This window comes from Olea europaea, unplaced genomic scaffold, assembly GCF_002742605.1.
Source record: "Olea europaea var. sylvestris unplaced genomic scaffold, O_europaea_v1 scaffold662, whole genome shotgun sequence".
Lineage (NCBI taxonomy): Eukaryota > Viridiplantae > Streptophyta > Magnoliopsida > Lamiales > Oleaceae > Olea > Olea europaea.
Window position 1 is genome coordinate 216500 of NW_019264996.1, and position 21910 is coordinate 238409.

General features: G+C 33.1%; 1 protein-coding gene across 12 annotated transcripts; it reads right to left on the bottom strand.

Annotated features, from left to right (window-relative positions):
- Positions 1–9213: 9213 nt before the first annotated feature.
- LOC111390240 lies at positions 9214–21265 on the bottom strand. Of its 12 annotated transcripts, none has more exons than XR_002701872.1 (9): positions 20981–21260; positions 19498–19553; positions 17266–17302; positions 16872–17174; positions 10568–10839; positions 10149–10351; positions 9968–10066; positions 9788–9880; positions 9214–9479 (listed from the first exon to the last, which is right to left on the bottom strand). XR_002701872.1 is itself a non-coding variant. In XM_023015252.1 (3 exons), the coding sequence occupies exon 3, from the start codon at positions 18835–18837 to the stop codon at positions 18208–18210; it is 630 nt and encodes a 209-aa protein (XP_022871020.1). In that variant the 5' UTR covers positions 18838–19293; positions 19498–19553; positions 20981–21265; the 3' UTR covers positions 17324–18207. The 12 variants fall into 12 exon arrangements, 1 of the variants encoding a protein (XP_022871020.1); XR_002701874.1 differs by having other exon boundaries at positions 17266–17317; XR_002701871.1 differs by lacking the exons at positions 16872–17174; positions 17266–17302 and adding an exon at positions 11703–12097.
- Between the last annotated feature and the right edge of the window lie 645 nt (positions 21266–21910).

Here is a 21910-nt window from a genome sequence, read left to right on the forward strand (position 1 = left end):
CATTCACCATTGGTATGCTTAAAATCAATTAATTTATTTCATAAAAAATTCCAAAACAAAGTATAAAACTAGAATAGGTATACTGTGTCGATAGTATCCGAGTAGATTAAGGTGAATAATATTTTAAAAGTTTTTTATTCATATTTGCACCATTTCTCTTAAGCTAAAAGGATTAAATAATGCAAGGTAAGGATGTGAGTTGAGGTCGTATAAGAGAGCGCAAATAATTTTCTTTGGAATAAAAAACTTGTAAGAAAGAGAGTGCAAATAATTTCTTTTGAATGAAAAACTCATAAATACGATATAATTTATACTGTCCTAATACTAGTACCATTTTCTCTAATTTTTTGTATAATTTCATATTTTAAGCTGATTTTCCAAACTTAGCCTAAATGTTAACACACTGAACTTTCTTTGATTTTTTTTAATACATGCAAACTTGATTTTGCAAATCAACAAATTGACCCTTTGCTCAATTAATTTGGTAATTTGAAAATTAGTAAAGGATGAATTTAATTTTAAGTTGAGTACTATAGCTCTAGTCATAATGTTCCTTTGAATGACCCCAAAAAATTGGGTGAAATTTAATATTTACTTTAAACGAGCTATTCAATTTCCTTTTAAAGTTGTTCTATTCAAGATCTAAACTTTACAATATAAGAGCAGGACAACTTAGTTTGTTGGAGAATGTAGTGCCTTGATCATAAGTAGTTTTGATTACTATAAGGACGTTATTATAATAATGGGTTAAAGAATAGCTATACAAAATAGCTGAAAATGGTTCCATGTGAATAAAATGGATTGAATTTTATTGCACCTTCTATTAAATGTAGCAATGCACCATAGAAAAGGTAGAAAAAGAGTTCTCAAATAAAATGAAGTAAAGAAAAAAAAATTAAAGAAAGGGATTCACATCACAAATCCTAAATTGCAATAAAATTCAACAAACATAAACATTACATATGTTTGTATCAAAATTTCTTTGAAAAGTTAGTAATGGATATTGGTACAGGTTTTGCGAGGGAACAAACAAGTTCTTTGCAAAACCCGATGCTAAATTTCTTCAAACTTTATTAGAAAATTCTTTAATATTAATGAAGGATTTTAGCAACATACTGATTTCTTCATAAATTTGGCACCTTTCATTTTATATCATTCTTTACTTTTGGACGTCCTTGGAAAATCTATTGCCTACAATCACAATTTGGTCATATTTTACTTTTCTTTAAAATTTCGTGATCCACAATGCGACCGAGCAAGACAATTGCAAATTCTGTTGATGAAAATCTCAATTTTGGAATTTTTATTTCTACTTTTTAGATTTTGTGGCAGACTTTGGTATAAATTTTGAAAATCGAAATTATTTTTTACTAACAATTTAAATTCTTTTTCATATTTTTTTAACTTTGTGAAGAATTTTGCGAACATATTTTCAAGAGGGAATGATTCAAATGGCTTTAATTAATCCAACCAATTTTTAGTGGGAATAAACTACTAATGACAAGACTTTATATAGAAACATAGAACTAAACAAATGGCTGTAATTGAATCGAAGAACTTTCAAAGTCTTGAGAGGTACAGAACTAAGTCCCAAATCCTCTTTTGATTTTGTGCCAACAAAAAAAAAAAAAAACACTAGATTAAAATGGAACGAAAGAAACCATCCTAAGTTGCACTTCCAGAGCACTCAGAATGAATCACTCAAGATTACATCACATAAGCCCCTCGATCTATACATTTGTTCACTCAAGAACACATGACTCAAACAATATATTAATCACTCAAGAAGTACATTCAATTGGAAAGAATTACAAGATTTTTCTCTCTAGAGAAAAAGAAGATGAGAGAACTTCAAGAGTCAGTCAAAAAAATGAAAAATGGATTCCAAGCTTCAAAACCCTAAGCAAATGAACGATCAAATAAAAAGTCATCAGAAGGTCAGCCATCAAACCATTTTTAGGGTTGACACTTGGCATCATCTTATACATCAAGCCTACTATGGAAATCACATTTCATAAAACATGTTTTTTTAAAGATGTAAATGATGTCAACTATAACCATCTATCCGGACAAAGTTTCAACCAACAATCCAATCAGCAGCCTAATCATCATTGTGCCACATCTCTCCACGATCTCTACATTGGTACAATGATTTCAGTTTAAACTCACGGTGGTTCCTCCAAGACATGACACCATTTGTTCGGTTACCTGATACACAAATTAGCAAGCGTTAGTATTCAGCTGACTTAAACAATCCTAAAATTTGTTTAAAGGCAGCACCTTGGTACCTATATCAACAGGATTAAAATAAGTAGAAATATTTTCAAGTTTCACAATTCCTTGTAAAACTACATCTGTAGTAAAATGAATCTAACATCAAAATGTTTAGATCTATTATACAAAACATGATTTCTACTCAAGTAAATGGCAAATTAACTATCTGAATAAAGAACAACTTCATTAACAAAACCAAATTCATTTAGTAAGCTTTTTTACAATATCCCCTCTTTAATAGCATTTGTGGCAACTATATATTCAGCCTCAGTGATGATAATGCAATAATCTTTTAAAGTTGGGATTTCCAGCTTAATAGGAATTACACATAGTATACATATAAGCTGAAGTGGATTTTCTATTATCCATGTCACCTTCATAGTCAGAATCAGTATATCCTCTTAAAACAAAACCATAAAGTTGTTTCTTGAACTAAATTCCTAAATGAAAAGTGCCTTTAATATATCTAAGAAGCCATTTCATTTCCTCCTAGTGAGCTTCTCCAGGGTTGCACATATATCTACTTAGAACACTTATAGAATATGCCAAATTAGGTTTGGAACAGACCATTAAGTACATAACAAACCCAACTGCATTGGAGTAAGGCACTTTTTCCATTCTCTCAAATTCTTCTATAGATTTTGGACATTGTTCAGTTGAAAGTTTGAAATGATTTGGCAAAGGTAAACTTACACTTCTAGAATCAAATATAGCAAAGTCTTTAAACAATTTCAGTATGTATAATTTTTTACGAAGGCTTAGTGAGCCTTCTCTCCTATATCTCTTAACTTCAATACCAAAAATCTTTCTGAGAAGACCTAAGTCCTTCATTTCAAATCTGACTTTAGTTTATTTTTGTTTTCTTCTCTCTCTTATGTCATGACTTGCCAACAACATGTCATTTACACAAAGAAGTAGATAAAGATAATTTTCTCCACCATTTCCTTTGTAGTAAAAACAGGTATAAAAGTTACTTCTCTTAAAACCAAGTCCAAGTACAAAATTATCAAACCTTTTGTATCATTGCCTTCGAGCTTGTTTTAAGCCATATAGGGATTTTTTAAGAAGGCATATTAAGTCAACTTTCTGGTTTATTTAAAATCCTTTAAGTTGTTTCATGTAAGTAGATTAATCAAAATCATGATTTAAAAATCCGTTTTAACATCCAATTGATCCAATTCTCAATTAAATTGTGTAGCCCAAGGCATTATCCTAACAGTTGTAAATTTTACAACTGATGAATAGATTTCATTGAAATCAACTTCTTCTTTTTGAGTAAAGCCTTTCACCACAAATCCAACTTTATATCTGATGTTATTTTCACTTTATTCTCCTCTTTTAATTTTGAAAATTCATTTACAATCAACAACTCTTTTTCCCTCAAGTCTTTTAACTAGAACCCATTAAGGGATTGCATTTCATCTTGCATTATTACAAGCCAACTGTTAGAGTCATTACTACTCATAGGTTCTTCAAAGGACTCGGGCTCATTTTTAGTCATACTTTGATAAGATAGCAATGAGACATCTTTATCAAACCTAGCAGAAGGTCTTATTTGTCTTCTTTGCCTATCTCTAGCAAGTTGATAGTCATCTAAAGATTGATTTATTTCTGAATCAACTTCTAGTTCATCAATAGAAGCTACATCATCAGGAGTTTCCTCATTTCTCTCAATGTGCATCAGTCTGGTGAGTTTCATCATCAAAATACTCCACCTCAATTTCAATCCCTTTCTCCACATTATTAGTCTAACTAAAGAGTTCTATTTGTTTTTCAATTTTAAGGTAGGGTAGATCATCTTCATTTAATACAACATTTATAACAATTATGATCTTATACCCTTTGGTGTTCCTTACCTATAATCTATATCCTTAACTCCATCTCCATAGCCTAAGAATACACACTTAAGGGCCCTAGGTTCTAATTTTCCTTCAGATTGATGTGCAAAGGCTGCACATCCAAAACTCTCAAGTTACTAAAGTCAATAGGTTTCCCAATCTACATCTCTTCAGGAGTTTTAAAGTGTATAGCACTAGTAGGGCTTCTACGAATAAGATAACTTGCAATTTTACCAGCTTTACCCCAAAATATCTTAGACAGGACAAAACTTAAAAGCATGCATCTCACTATTTCAAGAATAGTTCTATTTGATCACAAATATTTTAAGTTTGTAGAATGTATAATTTTACCTCTTGGGGCTTCAACAATCAGCTGTGAGTCCATCAAGATTTTAGTGTATCCCTTGTTAATCTATATGTTATGGTTTAGGTCATCTAAAACCCTTAGGGAAATAAGATTTCTTTGTAAATCAGGAACATATCTAGTTTTCTCTAAAACTAGTTCATTATTATCCTTTGCCTTTAAAGTGGTAGTTCCTATTTTCTTTACCTGACATGTAATATGATTGCCCATTAAAACTTGACCACCACATTTTCAAACTCAGTAAACCACTCTCTATTTGGACACATGTGAAATGTGCAACCTGAGTCAAGAATCTATTCTTGACTAGTTGGACTATTTATAGCAACATAAACTTCATCAATGTTGGCTTCATTGTTATATGCCAAGACTGTAACACCATCAATTTTGGATTTATTTCTCATACCATTAAGACTTTTGGGACAATCTTTGATAAAATGGTCCCCTTCTTGACAGTAAATACATTTTTTCCTTTTGTTTTTCCTTTCATTTTATTTTTAAGATTTCCCTTCATCATGTGTCCTAATTTCTTATTGAAGTTAACGTTCATAGGAATAAGTTTGGATTTTTAGCCATCAAGTCTTCCCCACTTATAGATTCTTTCTATTCAGACCTTAACTCTAATTCTTTGTTTCTCAAGGCATTGATTATCACATCAGTAATTAGAGTTTCCCTTCCATATTCAATAGCATTTTTAACATCATTACATTTATCACTAATTAAATTCAATAAGACCATAGCCAACTGATCTTTTCAAAGTTTCTCATCATATTTGCTAGGTCATGGGATAATATGTTGAATCTATCAATATTAACCACAAGATCAAGAGACAGGTCTAGTTTAAAACCCAAAAAAATTGTTTTAGAAGATACACTTTATTTGGAATGGTTTTATTTAAGTATGTATTTTCTAACTTTTTCCACAGTTCTGCAGCAGACTTTGTTTCTCCAATTTCTCAAGCTACATTGTTGGACAAATGTAAAAAAAAATTGAGCTCCATGCAGTTTCATCAAGTTCGTTTATTTTCTTCTAAATCATTTGGCCATATCTCATCAATGGCCTTCACACATTTTTTTTGAAGTAAAATTGCTAGCATTTTCTAGCACGGGAGACTAAAGTTTCCCTTACCATTAAAGATATCCAATTCAAATTTTGCAAAAATCATGATCAAAAAATTTGAACGTCAACAATGTATGCAGATCACACTGACGCTTCAAGAGTATATACAACTTGTATAAACAATAGTACATTAATGTCATAGTAGTTTATTCCAAAAAAAAAGTTCGATCAGCAAAGAGTACTATATCACAAAGAACAAGTACAAGTCACAGTATGCTATACACAACAATCAAGAACACATGCAGAGGATTTAAATCTAGATCTTTGATCAGGACAACCCTCAGATTCCAGACAATTCGAAAGATTTCTGGACAACGGAATTGCCAAGAATGTCTCAGATCTAGCATTTTAAACATGTTTGAAAAGGGACTTCAAGTACAAGCAAATGTTTTGTATTGTAAATCTTAAAATAAGAATGACCTCACCCGATCCCTTTATTAAGGTATTAGGAAATAACAAAAACACTACTAAATCAGGATCAAACTTTTAGATCTATCGTAATCGGGACCAAGAACCACCGTCTAACTGCTCTGATACCACTGTTAAGATTAGGTTTAATCGATTAGCCAACTTTACCAACAAATACATAAATTAAAATGTGCAAGAAAATAAAAATTGAAGAATACAAAAGCTATGGCAAAAGGTTTAGAACAGACCGGAAGAAATCGCTGGATTAAAATAAAGCCAAAGAAACCATCCAAATTTACACTGTCAGAGCAGTCAGAATGAATCGCTCAAGATTACATCACATAAGCCCCTTGATCTATACATTTGTTCACTCAAGAACACATTACTCGAATAATAAAATGATCACTCAAGATGTTGATTCGATTAAGAATAGTTAAAAGATTTTTCTTTCCAGAGAAAAAGAAGAAAATGAGAGAACTTCAAAAGTCGATCAAACAAATGAAAAATGGATTCAAATTTTCAAGACCTAGGCAAATGAACGATCAAATAAGAAATCACCAGAATGTTAGCCATCCAACCATTGTTAGGGTTGACACTTGGCATCATCTCATGCATCAAGCTCACTAAGGAAATCGCATTTCGTAAAACAAATTTTTGTAAAGATGTAAATGATGTCAACTATAAGCCATCTATCTGGTCAAAGTTTCAACCAACAATCTAGTCGGTAGCCTAATCATCACTGTGCAACATTTTTTTGCACTCTTGTAATAATTCCAACTTCCAAATCATTAAAATGAAATAGTGACTCTTAGATAATCTCTAGGGAATTCAAATATATGACTATTTTGTCTGAGGAATTCAACATTTTGTTCAACAAATCACAAGACACTGTGCCAATCCCAAGTCAACACAAATTATGTACATTGTACTTTGGTTAAATAATCGAACAACGTTGGGAGGCAGTAACATCTTGCAATTATGTATTGACGACTAGTCTTTAGGTTCAAGAGGCCAAATTACACCACAAGAGTGATAGATCAATATCGTGAGTAGTATGTTATCCCACCTTATTCGGAAAACATTTAATTTTAAATTAGGTGTTGGTTCTATTAGATTAAAGGCTTATGGAAGCTTGTATTTTATTCTTCATTCATTACAATCAATAAACTGCAAAATATATACATCTTACATTGGCAAATTACGATAATAATCACCAAAGGAAAGCAAATAAAATCTCAATCAATTCTCTTATAAAGGGATTACAGATTCTTAAACATACAGCAATGATTATTTCCAAAGTTGAGTTGTTGTAATCTTGGCCAATCTTAACACTTTCCCTTAAGTTGGAGCATGTATATCCAACATGTTCAACTTACTTCTTAGTTCTTAAATACATTTCCTCCAAGAGCTTTCATAAAAATATACACCAACTGCAAGTATGATGGAACAAATTCTGTGATAATCTAACCATCTTGTTTCTTTTCTCTTACAGCATGACAATCGAGTTCTACATGCTTGGTACGCTCATGATATACTGGAATTGCTACTATGTCAAGTGCAGCTTGATTATCATACAGTAGCTTTGCTGGTCCTGTTGAAATGTGCATATCATTTAGAAAAAATTGGAGCCAAGTTAGTTCACAAGTTGCGGTTGCCATAGACCTATATTCAGCTTTTGATGATGATCTTGAGACAGTTTTCTATTTCTTTCTTTTCCATGAGATTAGAGAATTTCCCAAGAATACACAATAACCTGTGTTTGATATTCTAGTCATAGAACAGTTTGCCCAATTTGCATCACAATAAGCCTTCAAGCTGAAAGAATTTCTTGATTAAAATAATAGGCCCAGACCCAGACTACCTTCAAGATATTTAATGATGTGAAGAACAACATCCCAATGAGGCTCTCTTGGCGCATGCATAAATTGACTTAGAATGTTAACTGAGTGTGTAATATCTAGTCTTGTGATTGTGAGATAGATTAGTTGTCCAACTAATCTTCTATGGCACTCCGGATTATATAGCAAGTCACCTTGATCATTTGTGAGCTTCAGTTTCACTTCCATTAGGAAATTTGAAGGCTGAGCATGTAAGTAACTAACATCATTTATAATCTCTAAAGTGTATTTTCTTTGAGAGATAATAATACCTGCTTTGGATCTTGCAAGAAAGAATTTTATAGGGCCTAGATCCCTGATGTAAAATTATTTGTGTAGAAAATATTTCAGACTTTGTATAGCAGAACTATCATTGCCCATTATCACTATGTCATCTACATAGATAAGCACCATAGTTGTGGATGCACCTTTAGTATTCACAAATAAGGAATAATCTGAATGTGATTGAATAAAACAAGTCTTGATAGCTTGAGAGAATTTTGCAAACCAGTTTCGAGTCCATAGAGTCACTTATGTAGTCGACATACAAGTCTCTCATCCTGTCGACAAAGACCTGGTGATGGAGTCGTGTATACTCTTATTCTAAATCACCATGGAAAAAGGCATTTGTTACATCCATTTGATGCAATGGCCATCGTTTGGTTGTAGTAATGACGAGAACACATCGAACTGTTGTCAACTTGGCAGCAGGAGCAAATGTTTCACACTACAAGAACTTTATGTTTTCCCTACAAAATTTATTTGTGGGGAAAGGCTCTTATTTGTGGGGAAATACCTTTGTAGACAAAAAAAACTTGTACGCACTTTTGTGGGACAAATATCGAGGGGATAGGTATAGGATGACAAATTTTTGAAGTTTGTGGGCTAAGGTTTTTCCCTGCAAACCCTTTGGAGACTAATACAATTCATCGCGTACATTTTCCAACGACAAAGTAATTCGTCTGCTAAAGTTACTTCTACACACGAAGCGATTTTGCTTGTCCCTACAAATTATCTTGTGGGCTAAATTGTGTTCATCCCCACAAATAATATTTTGTGGGGAAAATATATTTGTGGGCTAAGTATGAACATCTTTCCCTACAATTAAAAGATTGTGACAATGTGGAACAAATTATTTTGTGGGCTGAACCCTATTTTTCTACAAATAATTTTTAGTGGGGAAAAGATATTTGTAGGCTATTAAAGAAGAATTTGTAGGGAGAAATTAAACTATTTCTATATTTTTTATTTTTTATTTATATTTTACTAATTTTTTTTAACCTCATTCAAAATAATATAAAGATACGAAAATCATAATAAATCAATTAAACTGTAATGTCAATCAACATTGAATCCAAAATATTTCATCAAAACACGAATAAATGAATTTCACCACGTTTTGCTTCCAACTCCTTCTCCAAATTGTGTACATTGGAAGAAGATATCCCAATACCCAAGCTTCATACCTAGAACAGACATCATTATATTAATTCTAGCATCACGATCATCCATCGGTATCTCCTCCAAAGGGATATCTTTGGGAAGTTACTGTTCCTTTGCCCTCTCTATAAGATATTCATGCTCTTTGGCAAGCATCTCATCCTACAAACACAACCAACAAAATATATAAAACAATCCATAAAATCAAAGTTTGCAAGAGATAGCACAACTGTACACAAGAGATATAGTACAAGCTATGAAATATAACCATCTCTCAAAAACATTTTGACCATGATAGTGTCCATTTCCAAAATAGCCCTATGAATAGCATACAAAAATTGTCATACTACTTAATCTAATTATAATTTTCTAGCCTTTTTTAATCTAACTTTGCAATATATATTTTGTGTCTAACATGGTAGATAAAACATAATAAAGAAAACAATTTTATAACGTTGAGTATTTCCTACATGTTGAGCTTTAGCTGCATTATAAGTCCAATACTTATTTTTCCAAGAATAAGCGAACTCAAATGTGTCGACTTCGGGAAACTTCGAACCATCCTAATAAGAAAAAAATGCATGTTTCAATTATTATATTCAAATTCATAGCAAAATTATTTAATTATGTCGTGTTGATAAATTCACTACCTCAACCATCTTCTCCACTATGTATGAGAAAGGACGTGAACCAGTGCGATGATTGTACTTCTTCTTCGATCAATTCACTATGTTTACTGATGATGCTTTCTGCAAAGAAAAATATATAGATATTACATAACAAAATTAGAAGTAAAAGCTATGAACTGGTAAAGAATTACATAATAAATACCTTGATCTTATTGGAGTTCAAATGATTACTCAGGTCCACCCATTGATTTACACCTCTATCGAGCATCTCCAAAGGAGGGTTGGCTAATGCATTCTCATGTGTCTTCTGCAACTTATAGTATGCACTCAACTCAGCCTTAAACTCTCTATACCTCCCTTTGTATAGTCTATTAATATAATTTGCCGATCTCGAGTCTTTCAAATCTATCTCGAAGTTCGTTTGAAATTGACATAATTAAAAAAATCATAAAATATAAAGAAACCTCAATTGGAACAAACTATCCAATTCTAGATAACAAACCACAAAGTAAGAATAAATAAAATCACAAAATAAAATGAGTAATGTGCTTTTAATTGATTCATGTAGTTTTATTTGGCTATTAAATTTCCAACAGCATAAACACATTTACAAATGCTTACCGTGATCTCATCCATAAGGTCCTTCTTCTCACTTGGAAAAATGGTCTCCCAATAATCCATATTCATCGGGCAATGTGACCGAATGATGGCTCCGATATCATGAACCAACAAACTATGTACTTCAAAACTTGTTGCTCGTCTATTTACTGAATTGTATAAAACTCAAATTTTCTCTCCAGTTGTACGAACGATATGAGATGTCTTTATTTGTTTACATGATCCTTGAGTAGGATGCTCATCGAGAGTACTTGGCAATTGTCCTACATCTATACCTGCAAAACCAATAATAAAAGCCGAACATGTAAATGAACTTCATAAAGTAAGAAAATTAACTATTAATAAAATAAACACCCTAACTTCAGAATCGTCTATTTCATCGTCCAATGCATCATTATTTTCTTCAGCTCGATGAATATTTTCACTTTCTGCTTTGTCTATCACATGAGTTTTCCAATTTTTCTTTTTAAATACTTACTCTTTAGAAAATAGTCGAAAAAAATTAATTTATAAAGAGATAAAATAATGAACATAAATAAGGAACTCATATTCATATGAGTGGTTCTTTATAATTGTGACAAGTGCCTGCAACAGCTTATCCAGAAATGTCCCATTGTTTCAAATTGACCTTACAAGTAAAAGAATCCTGATTTTGAGATGAATCGAACCACCCAGTTGAGTTTGGTTTTGCTCGTGTTAAATGGTTTTGGACAAAAGTACTGTTATTATCTACTATCTACGCGCACCAAAAATAAGATAGTCAACTTTCATCTATAAAAAGTACGTGGCCAGGATATGGGTGGGAGCATATTTGAGATAGGATTTTGATGTACTTAATCCTTAATCAAGATTGATCCAGCAATTAAGCATGTGTGAAAAAGACAACTTCAATGGACCAGAATCCAAATGGCATAGCCACAACAAACTATGATTGTTGAAACACATTCTCTTCAATGGTCATGATTGTTGAAAAACATTCTCTTAAACACATTCATAGACAGCTAGCACTCTTAAACCACCATTCTCTTCAATGATCATGATTGTTGAAACATATTCATAGAGAATTACATTTCCCGCATTTTAGTTTGACTTATGCTTATTGTAAATCAGAACTGAAAATTAAATAATGGCATAGTACCTGAGCCTTGTTTACAACCTAGGTGACGACGAACAACACTAGTATGATGAGAAGGTGGTTGATCAAGCTTGTCATTGGAGGGACCATATTCTGCACCTGGATTAGGAAGGGTCCTCGTTGGTGTCTCAGGATGTGTAAGTACATGAGTAGTCTCGATTAAAGGACCAAAACAAGTGGAAATATTTTCAATGGTTGATCGAGTCACAATTTTGTGATGCTGGTGTAGAGAAGTTTTGGGGGATTGAGATGTCAGGATAGGGGAGGTACTAACCTATTAGCTTGTAATGAATGTCGCCACGAAAGAGGTACAAACCTATTAGCGGAAGAGCTATTAGATTGTGATTTTTGAAGCAGTGGAGGCACATTTGTGCTAGTCAATAGGGACATCTTAGGTACTGAAAGTACATGTGAGTTGTTAGAACGTTTCTTCTGAGAAATCAGATTCATCGACATAAAAAAAGTAATAATTAGAATACAAGCATTAGACTATACCAAAGCAATATCTAAACTAAGAGGGGAACACGTAAAAGCTTTAACTAGATGCTTTATAGAGAACATATGTACTATTAAATATAGATTGTATACATATATGGTAAACGTAATGATCTTACTCTTCTAAATTATTGTCCTCCACACCATGTTTGCTGATCTTATCAACCAAATCGCCATTATTATTGATATGATCCAAGAATCAACTTGAAGACCCGTTGATTATCGAAGGCAGACCGATGACGCTATCGAGAGCAAAGCAAGTAAAACAAGTGATAGGATTGCTCGTTCGAGAAACCATTAACAGGATGATGTTTGAAACGCAAAACAATGCAACTTTCATGTTCAAGTCGAGAGCCGAATCAAAATGGGTCAATTCAATACAAGCAGACGAAGTCGGAGGCAAAAGTGATAGCTATGCAGTCGCATAGCTATAATAGGCATGCGACATAGTTCATAGAGGCAGGGACTAAGCGGACATAGTGTTAAATTGGGCAGTATGGTAAAGTATCATCAGCCTATACCTAGGCTAGATGATATGCTTGATGAATTGCATGGTGCTTGTGTTTTTAGTAAAATTGATCTTAAGAGCAGGTACCATCAAATTCGCATGCAGGAGGGTGATTAATGGAAAACAACATTTAAAACTAAATATGGGTTATATGAGTGGTTGGTTATGCCGTCTGATCTCACAAACGCACCGAGCACATTTATGTGTTTAATGAATCATGTTCTACATGTTTTCATAGGAAAAATTGTTGTAATTTACTTTGATAATATTTTAATCTATAGCAAAGACCTAGGTGAGCATTTAGAACATTTAAAGTGTGTGCTTGTTGTGTTAAGAAAGGAAGAATTGTATGCTAATTTTAAAAAGTGCACGTTTTGCATGGATAGAGTTATTTTTCTAGAATTTGTTGTTAGTGCTAATGGGGCAAAAGTGGATAAGGAAAAGATTAAAGCTATTAAAGAATGGCCAACACCTAAAAGTATAACTAAGGTTAGGAGCTTCCATGGTCTCGCTAGTTTTTAAAGGCAGTTTGTGAGAGACTTTAGCACAATCACGACACCATTAACTGAAATCGTTAAGAAAAGCGTAGGTTTTCACTGGGGGAGAACATAAGAACTTCCATTTAATACCATTAAGGATAAATTGTGTAAAGCACCTATTTTGGCATTACCTAACTTTAATAAAACTTTCGAGATTGAGTGTGATGCATCAGGGATATGTATTGGAGCAGTGTTAATGCAGGAAAGGAGACCTATTGCTTGATTTAGCAAGAAGTTGAGTAGAGCTGCACTGAACTACCCAACGTATGACAAGGAGCAATATTCCCTTGTTCGAGCATTGGAAACTTGGCAGCATTATTTGCAGCCTAAGGAATTCGTGATACACACCGATCATGCGTCCCTAAAGCACTTACGATATACATTAGGAGTCCATTGATGAGAAGGGGCTGGGGAAAGCTTGAACCCAATTCCTACAGTGATGAATAGTCAAGATAAGTTGAACAAGCGATGTGCAAGGTGGATGGAGTTCATAGAGATGTTTCCATACGTCATCAGGTATAAGCGAGGTAATAAAAATGTAGTTGCAGATGCATTATCACGAAGGTATGTGCTTCTTAACTCTTTAAGTGCGAAATTACTTGGCTTTGAACATATTAAGAGCATGTATGAAAATGACATTGGTTTCTCAAACATTTATAATTCACGTGCTAAAATGGCTATTTATAAATTTTATAAACATGAAGGATATTTGTTTAGGGAAGATAGGTTGTGCATTCCAAATTGTTCAATGCGTGAATTATTGGTAAGGAAAGCATACGGTGGGGGTCTAATGGGTCATTTTGGGATTCAAAAGACTTTAGACATGTTAGGGGAACACTTTTATTGGCCTAAAATGCGTAGTAACGTAGAACAGATTTGTGAAAAGTGCATAACTTGTAAACAGGCTAAATTAAAAGTTTTACCCCATAGCTTGTATACACCTTTACCTGTGCCTAGTGAACCTTGGGTAGATATTTCTATGAATTTCATGTTGGGTTTGCCTAGGACAAAGAAAGGTCTGGGTTCTATCTTTGTAGTGGTTGATAGGTTTAGTAAAATGATACACTTCATACCATGTTACAAAATCGATGACGCACTAACATTTCTGATTTATTCTTTAGAGAGAGAGTACATTTGCATAGAGTCCCTAAGAGTATTGTGTCGGACCGAGATCTTAAATTTTTTAGTTATTTTTGGCATGTTTTGTGGAATAAGTTAGGAACTAAATTGTTATTTTCTACAACTTGTCACCCACAAACAAATGGTCAAACTGAAGTAGTAAATAGGACCATGACTCAATTGCTTCGAACAGTGATTAATAAGAACTTAAGAAATTGGGAAGATTGCTTGCCATTTATTGAGTTTGCTTATAATCGTACTGTACATTCGACTACTTCTTATTCACCATTTGAAATTGTGTATGGATTTAATCCACTAACTCCATTGGATTTATTTTCTTTACCTGTGAATGAACGAGGTAGCATGGATGGTAAGAGGAAAGCTAAGATGGTAAAGGTACTTCATGAGAAGTTTCGTATGTAAATTGAAGAAAAGAGCAAGCTCATTGCATCAAAGGCAAACAAAGGGCGGAAGCATGTGACATTTGAACCTGGAGATTGGGTGTGGGTGCATTTCAAGAAGGAACGTTTTCCAAAGCAGCGAAAGTCCAAATTGCAACCGCAGGGAGATGGTCCTTTCCAAGTCACCGAGAAGATCAACAATAATGCCTACAAAGTGGACTTTCCATGTGAATATAATGTATCGACTACATTTAACGTTGCTGATCTTTCCCTTTTCGATGCAGGTGCAGATTCAAGGACGAATCCTTTTGAAGAGAGAGGGGGTGATATGATCCAAGAATCAAGCTTGAAGACAGTGACTTCGAGTCGAGACCCGTTGACTATCGAAGGCGGATCGATGACGCTATCAAGAGCAAAGCAAGTGAAACAAGCGATATGATTGCTCTTTCGAGAAACCATTGATGGGACGATGTTCGAGATGCAAAACGAGGCAACTTTCATGTTTGGGTTGAGAGATGAATCAAAATGGGTCAATTCAATACAAGCAGACGAAGCTGGGGACAAAAGTGATAGCTATGCAGTCACATAGCTATAATAGGCATGCGACTGCATGCATAGAGGCAGGGACTATGTGGACGTAGTTCAATTGAACTATGTGACCTCATAAGATGGGGCAGAATTTTTCCTTTTTCGCATTTTTTCCATATTTTATTAGAGCTCTATTTTTAGTCAAATTCTAGAGATATTGGGTTAATATTTTTCAGATTCTACTAGATTATTAGAATTTTATTCCTTTTCAACTTCTATTCTAGGATCTAGTATAAATAGAAGTTCAATTCTTCATTGTTTTTTTTTCACGAGACATTATTTGAGATTTAATATGAAAGGCAATTTTGCTTTCAATTCCTTGTTCTTAATTAAACACATTGAACTTATCAAGACTATTCTTGTGGTGTTCTACAAATCGGGTGCGGGTCTTAGATTGTGTAATCAAGGGGTCCTTCAAGCAACGTTCTTGCTGGTTTTTTTTTTTGGTTTAGTAATTTAAGGTCAATCTCCAAACCTTTTATTTGGCTTTTCTGGGGTTTTTGGAACAATCTAGTAGTGGGTTCATAGTCAACGCTGTTACAAGGTTCGCATCAATTGTCTTCATCACTTTCATTATCTGTGTCTCTATCATTTCCTCTAACAAGGCATCAATTAATGGATTTTGGATCAATCAACACAAGAGAAACGTCATCTATATGAAGTAGTGTTTGAATAACATCATATTTTTGAGCTTCGGTCATATTCAGTACATCCGAAGAAGAAGTTTCTTGATACGCCACATCATTATTGTCATCACTGCCATTATACATCTCCTTCCTTGATATATCATATATGTGCCTGTGATCCATCTTTTGAACTACTTTCCAACCACCACCTGATTTGGGATCGTTTACGTAAGACACTTGTTTTGCCATTTTTACAAGAATGTAAGGATCAGTATCATACCACCGAATACTAGAGTTTACATATAGTAAGTGGTAGTCGTGTTTAACTGATCTTGACCTATGAGGGTTTGTATCAAACCAATGACACTTGACTAGAACAACCTTATAATGTTGTCTATACAGTAGTTCAACCACACTTATCAACTTTCCATAGAAGTCTACATTATTGGTATCATGATTGCCAGCACAAAGACACCATTATTTTACATGGTTAGCTTATCACCTCGTTTTGCAGCTATAAACTTTGCTCCATTCACAATACAAACTTGGTATGTTTCAGCTCAAAGAGGATGTCTTGCTACTCAAATAGCTCATCATTGTACAAGGATGATTTTGCCTTCCCTAAACTCCTCACCTAATTTTAGATTAAATAATAATGAAAATTAAGTATTAAAATTATTAAGTTCATGAAAAATGGTGAAACTTATTACAACTGGATAATGACTTATGCGTTCACGAAACCAATTAGGAAATAATTTTCTATGCCTTTTCTGTACGTCCACATCACTTTCACTCTTCATCATTTCATCATGCTCCCTACACAGCAAGTTTATGTATATATACTAATGTATGTGTAGTACAAATAATCAAACTAAATGTATAGGTGTTGAACTTACATTAGAAAAGGAAGAACCTCATCACAATTGTTCAATATGAACCACTGAGCAATCTCTATCTCATCATTTGTGAGTGAAATTTTTGAATTACTCATAAACGATAATGCTACTTGGGAGAAAACAAAAAGCTTCTCTTGTCTAGAGCAACCATCAAAGTTTTGTTTGGGTCGATTAAAAGGTGTCTAAATATTTTGAAGGTACATGGCACAAAAAGTAAGAGATTCATGTGTTACATATGCCTCCACAATGGATCCTTCAGGTTGAGCTCGATTCTGCACATATTTTTTGTATGTCCCTAACATTCTACAAATAAATAGATTTTGTGAGATACATTGTTCAACTAGTTAGCATTGATTTAGAAACTTACAATTGAGAAAAATTAATAAACATGTACCTTTCTATTGGGTACATCCATCGATAACTCACAGGACCTACAAGTCTTGCCTCTTCAGATAAATGTACCAATAAATAAATCATGGAAACAAAGAAAGCCAGTGAAAAAATTTGCTCAAACTTGCACAATATATACACAATATCATCTTCCAACCTCTTAATGTCCTCCATGAGTAATATCTTCACACATAATTGTTGAAAGAAATTGGACAACTAAATAATTGGTTCAACCACTTCTTTTGGTAAATATATTCAAATACCAACAGGGCATGATGATCATGGCTCTTCAATCCAGAAATTTTTCCAGATTCGACTACCACATTCCTTGAGATATTGCGGCATAGCCATCTAGATATTTTACAGATTTCAAAAATTGAAGGAATTCTCTCTTTAAATTTGGTTTCATTGTGAAAAATGGAAATGGATATCCTTTAACTCATTTATCTCCATTCCAATCTAACCACAAAGATTTTTTTATTCCTAGTGCTTCTAAATCTTGGTGAGCCTTCACTGTATCTTTCGATTTTCCCTCTTTACCCAATATTGTCCCAATAATAGTGTCACAAATATTCTTCTCAATGTGTTTTACATCTAGATTATGCCTAATTTTTAACTTTGGCCAATATTCTAGCTCAAAGAAAATACTATTCTTAGTCCAATTCCATTCCTCAAGTGTCATCTTCCTTTTTTTATTTGGGTTATCAGGATGCTAACCAATCTAACAAAAGTTTAGGTTCTGTACTTGAGACAAAATTTCATTACCCAATAATTGTCTAGGTCTCACACGAAATTCAGTTTTCCCATCAAAGGATTCCTTCATATTGCACCACACAATATACCAGGACAGCCATCGCTAATACCCCATATAGCAAACCTTATCACTGAACCATTCAGATGTTCCATCATCATTACAGATAGGGCATGCATTATAACCCTTAGTACTCTACCCTGATAAATTTTTGTAAGCAGGTAAATCGTTAATAGTCCACAACACAGCAGCACGTAAGTTAAAAGTGGAATCAATGGCTTTATCATATGTATGCATACCAATTTTCCATAATTCTTTTAGGTCATCAATTAGCAGGCACAAATAAACGTCAATATCCTTACCAGGTTCGTGCTTGCCAGGAATTAATAAGGTTAGCATGGTGAATTCCTTTTTCATGCACATCCAAGGAGGCAAATTATTAGGAACAACCACAACTAGCCACATGCTATAAGGTTTGTTCATATCCCCAAATGGGTTAAAACCATCTGTTGCAAGGCCCAACCTTACATTTCGTGACTCAGCTACAAAACTGGGATAAATCTTGTCAAATTTCTTCCATACAATTGTGTTTGCCGGATGCCTCATAACCTGATGAGTAGGAAGCAGTTGATTTTCTTTTGGAAGCATCCTTTTCAAGATACCCATAAGCTCGTCAAAGCATTTGTTGGTTATCAAATTCCTCACTTTCAATTGCATCAACTCTACAATCAATGTTAGCATAGAAAAATCTTTACAACCAGGGTAAAGTTCCTTTTGTGCTTCTTTCAACAACCTTTCATAGTTATCTATCTCTTGTCTACACATTTTAGATGTCTGATTATTTCCCAATGTATCATCATCAAGTAATACTTCATCTGTTTCTAATAATTTTGCTTATGATGGTACGAGGCATGTGGATACATATAATTAATTATATCCATTACTTGATCATTATCACAATCAATGCCATCAATCAAACTAGAGTTGCAAAACAAGTTAGTGGTATAAGAACCTAACACGACCCCCGATCGTTCATCATGATGATTCCATTTAGTGTAATTGTATGACATCCCATACATGACCAAGTGTTGTCGAATTTCACTCACTGGCCTCCAAGAGCAATTATTACACTTTTGGCATAGGCACTCAGAATGACCTCGATGATCGATATTGTTGCTTGCAACTCTAACGAATTCCTTAATCCCTAACAAATATTCAGCACTAGTTCTATTGGGATTGTGTATCCAATTTCTATCAGTAATGTAGCCTCTATCTATGACTCTACAAAGGATATGATATACAAAAAGTACATATCAATATAATAAAAATTTAATGTGAACGTTCAGTTATGGAATTGATAGATTTGTTCACTTAACAAGATACATCAAAGCACCAACAAAAGTAAAAACAACTGTTTATAACATCATTAAAGATTTTGTACTGCCAAGCAACTTGATGATGGCATACTTGAATTTATGAACTTACCTTATTGCAATTTGAATTGAAAGTAGCTCTGTTATCTTCAACTCTTTGTACGGCCCCTACAAGATATTTTAACTAATAATCAAAATTCTCTATTCAATTGAAAAACAATAAGATACAAAATTAGGCCAAAATAAACATGATAACATAATTCTTCATCATTAATGATTCAAAATACAAAGAAATATAGTTTTTTACCGTTAATATGAAATATTTAAGGACAATATGGAAGAAATACATCAGATAATGTTTAGGTGCACATTTCATTCATCATAATTTATTACCTAACAGAAATTGTAATAAATAATATGCACTTTAAAAGGAGGCACTTGAAATCAATTAGGAACCAACAACTAAAATTGAATCATTCACCCAATTTAAATTGAAGAAATCTAGTGTTTTTGGAGATGTGAGTAGAATCAGTTCAACTATGTTTAAATTTTCTTCTTACGTTTTTATACTATATCTAAAGGATTAATTAAATCAATAAGTGCAGGCATCAAGGAATAAACCAGGGATGGTCCAGTCAAAGAAGAACAAGAAAGTAACTAAAAATAGCAACGAAGAATTAAAAGAGACCAATAGTAGAGGAAGTGGCATCTCTGATGACTGCAATGGTTCTCATGAACTAAATGAAGGGGAAAATTCAGACAGTCAGAAATCAAATAGAGAAGCAAGAGATAGCAGGGTTCTGCAACTGATCCTCAAAGTATTTATGCAATGGTATGTAATAACTTGACATGATCGGAATAAGGTTATGTACATTCTCAACGAGTCGTTCAAGGGTTTTCGATACCATTTTATCCAATTTTGCAAAAAAGAAGAGAAGATTAATGAGAGATTGAAAATCTTGCAGAACCTTGTCCCAAGCGAAACAAAGGTAAATCATTAAATGAAATTCTATAAAACTAATGTCCTTTCAAAATCCAGAGTGCGGTATCAAAGATGGCTTCGCCCTTGCTTGTATCACAAAAAAGTACTTGTAAATTACAAAGAAATAAATTACAAGCAGATCATTGAATGAAATTCATCACCTTGAAATTAAAATCAAAACAATTATTAAAATAAAACTTTTACAATCCCAGTTCCAATTTCACTCCCCTAAGAATAATGTCACAATTGATAAAGCCCATTTCAACAAAACAAAATTTCTTTGTAGTTAATTCTACTTTTTTTTTCTTTCAAAGAAGTAAACTAAAATTATCATGAAAACTTCACAATCCGCCAGCGACTGCATTAGGTTCAAAATGGGGAAACAAAAGAAAATGATTAAAACTATACTAATCAAGCATCATTAAAAACACAAAATTTCTGTTTGAGAAAAGATATATTTGAATAATTAATTAAAGATTAAAACTGTCATATAAATCCAATGGTTCATATTAAACTAATTCTTTGAATTTCAGAAAAATCAATTAAAACACCAGATCTATTTAAACAATGCTGAACAATTAATTAATGATTAAAACAAAGCTGATACGCATACCTTTAAAACTGCTTGAAGAACACAAAATCTATACGTAGAAGATTCAGTCGGAATTTATTGACCAAAAATCAATATTGTCGCAGATGAAGAGATTTGGACTACAGGAAAATTGAATTAATTAGGTTTTGATAGCAATCGATGATGAGGTTAAGCCAAAAAAGGGGAATAATTTTTGATTAAATTTCTAGAGGCAAATAGAGGATGTCGTGGGTTTAGATTTTACAGTGAGTATGCGGTGGGTTTTTAGATTTAGGCTTCATTTGTGGTTTTTTTTTTTATATTGATAAAAAAAAAATACTTATAGGTTTTTAGATTTAGAGATGTGTGGTGGGTTTTAGATTTTGTATGGGGTGGGTTTTTAGATTTAGGACTAATTTGTTATTTTTTATATTGATAAGAAAATAATAATACTTTCTCTCTATCTTTTGTTTTTTCTCTCTTTCACTTCAAATTACTTTTTGGAGGGACTAAAATTATAAATAATATAAGAAAATTTTTCCAGCTAATTATGAGCCTACAAATACGTCAAATATTATTTGTCTGCAAAAGATATATCTTGCTCATAAATGTTTATGTCTAGAAAAGAAAAAAAAAATTTGTAGGCACAAGGCATCCTACTATTGAAAATTTTGAAATAAATCATAGCCCTACAATTGTGGGGAAAAGTGAACTTCGCATACAACTTATAATTTGTCAATGAAAATTTTGTAGGGAAAGGCTAAATTTCTTATAGTGTCAGTATAATCCAAGCCTTCTTATTGAGAAAATCCTTTAGCAACAAATCAAGCTTTGTAGCGTTTGATCATACCATTGGAATTGTACTTGATATGATATACCCATTTGTAACCAATGGGACAATGACGAGAGGGTAATGGAACCAAAGACCATGTCTTTTGACCATTATGTGCATCAAGTTCAAGCCGCATGGCC

Excerpts from the sequence above, each read along its gene's own strand:
- LOC111390240 (XM_023015252.1), bottom strand. The coding sequence starts at position 18,837 with ATGTGTAGACAAGAGATAGATAACTATGAAAGGTTGTTGAAAGAAGCA.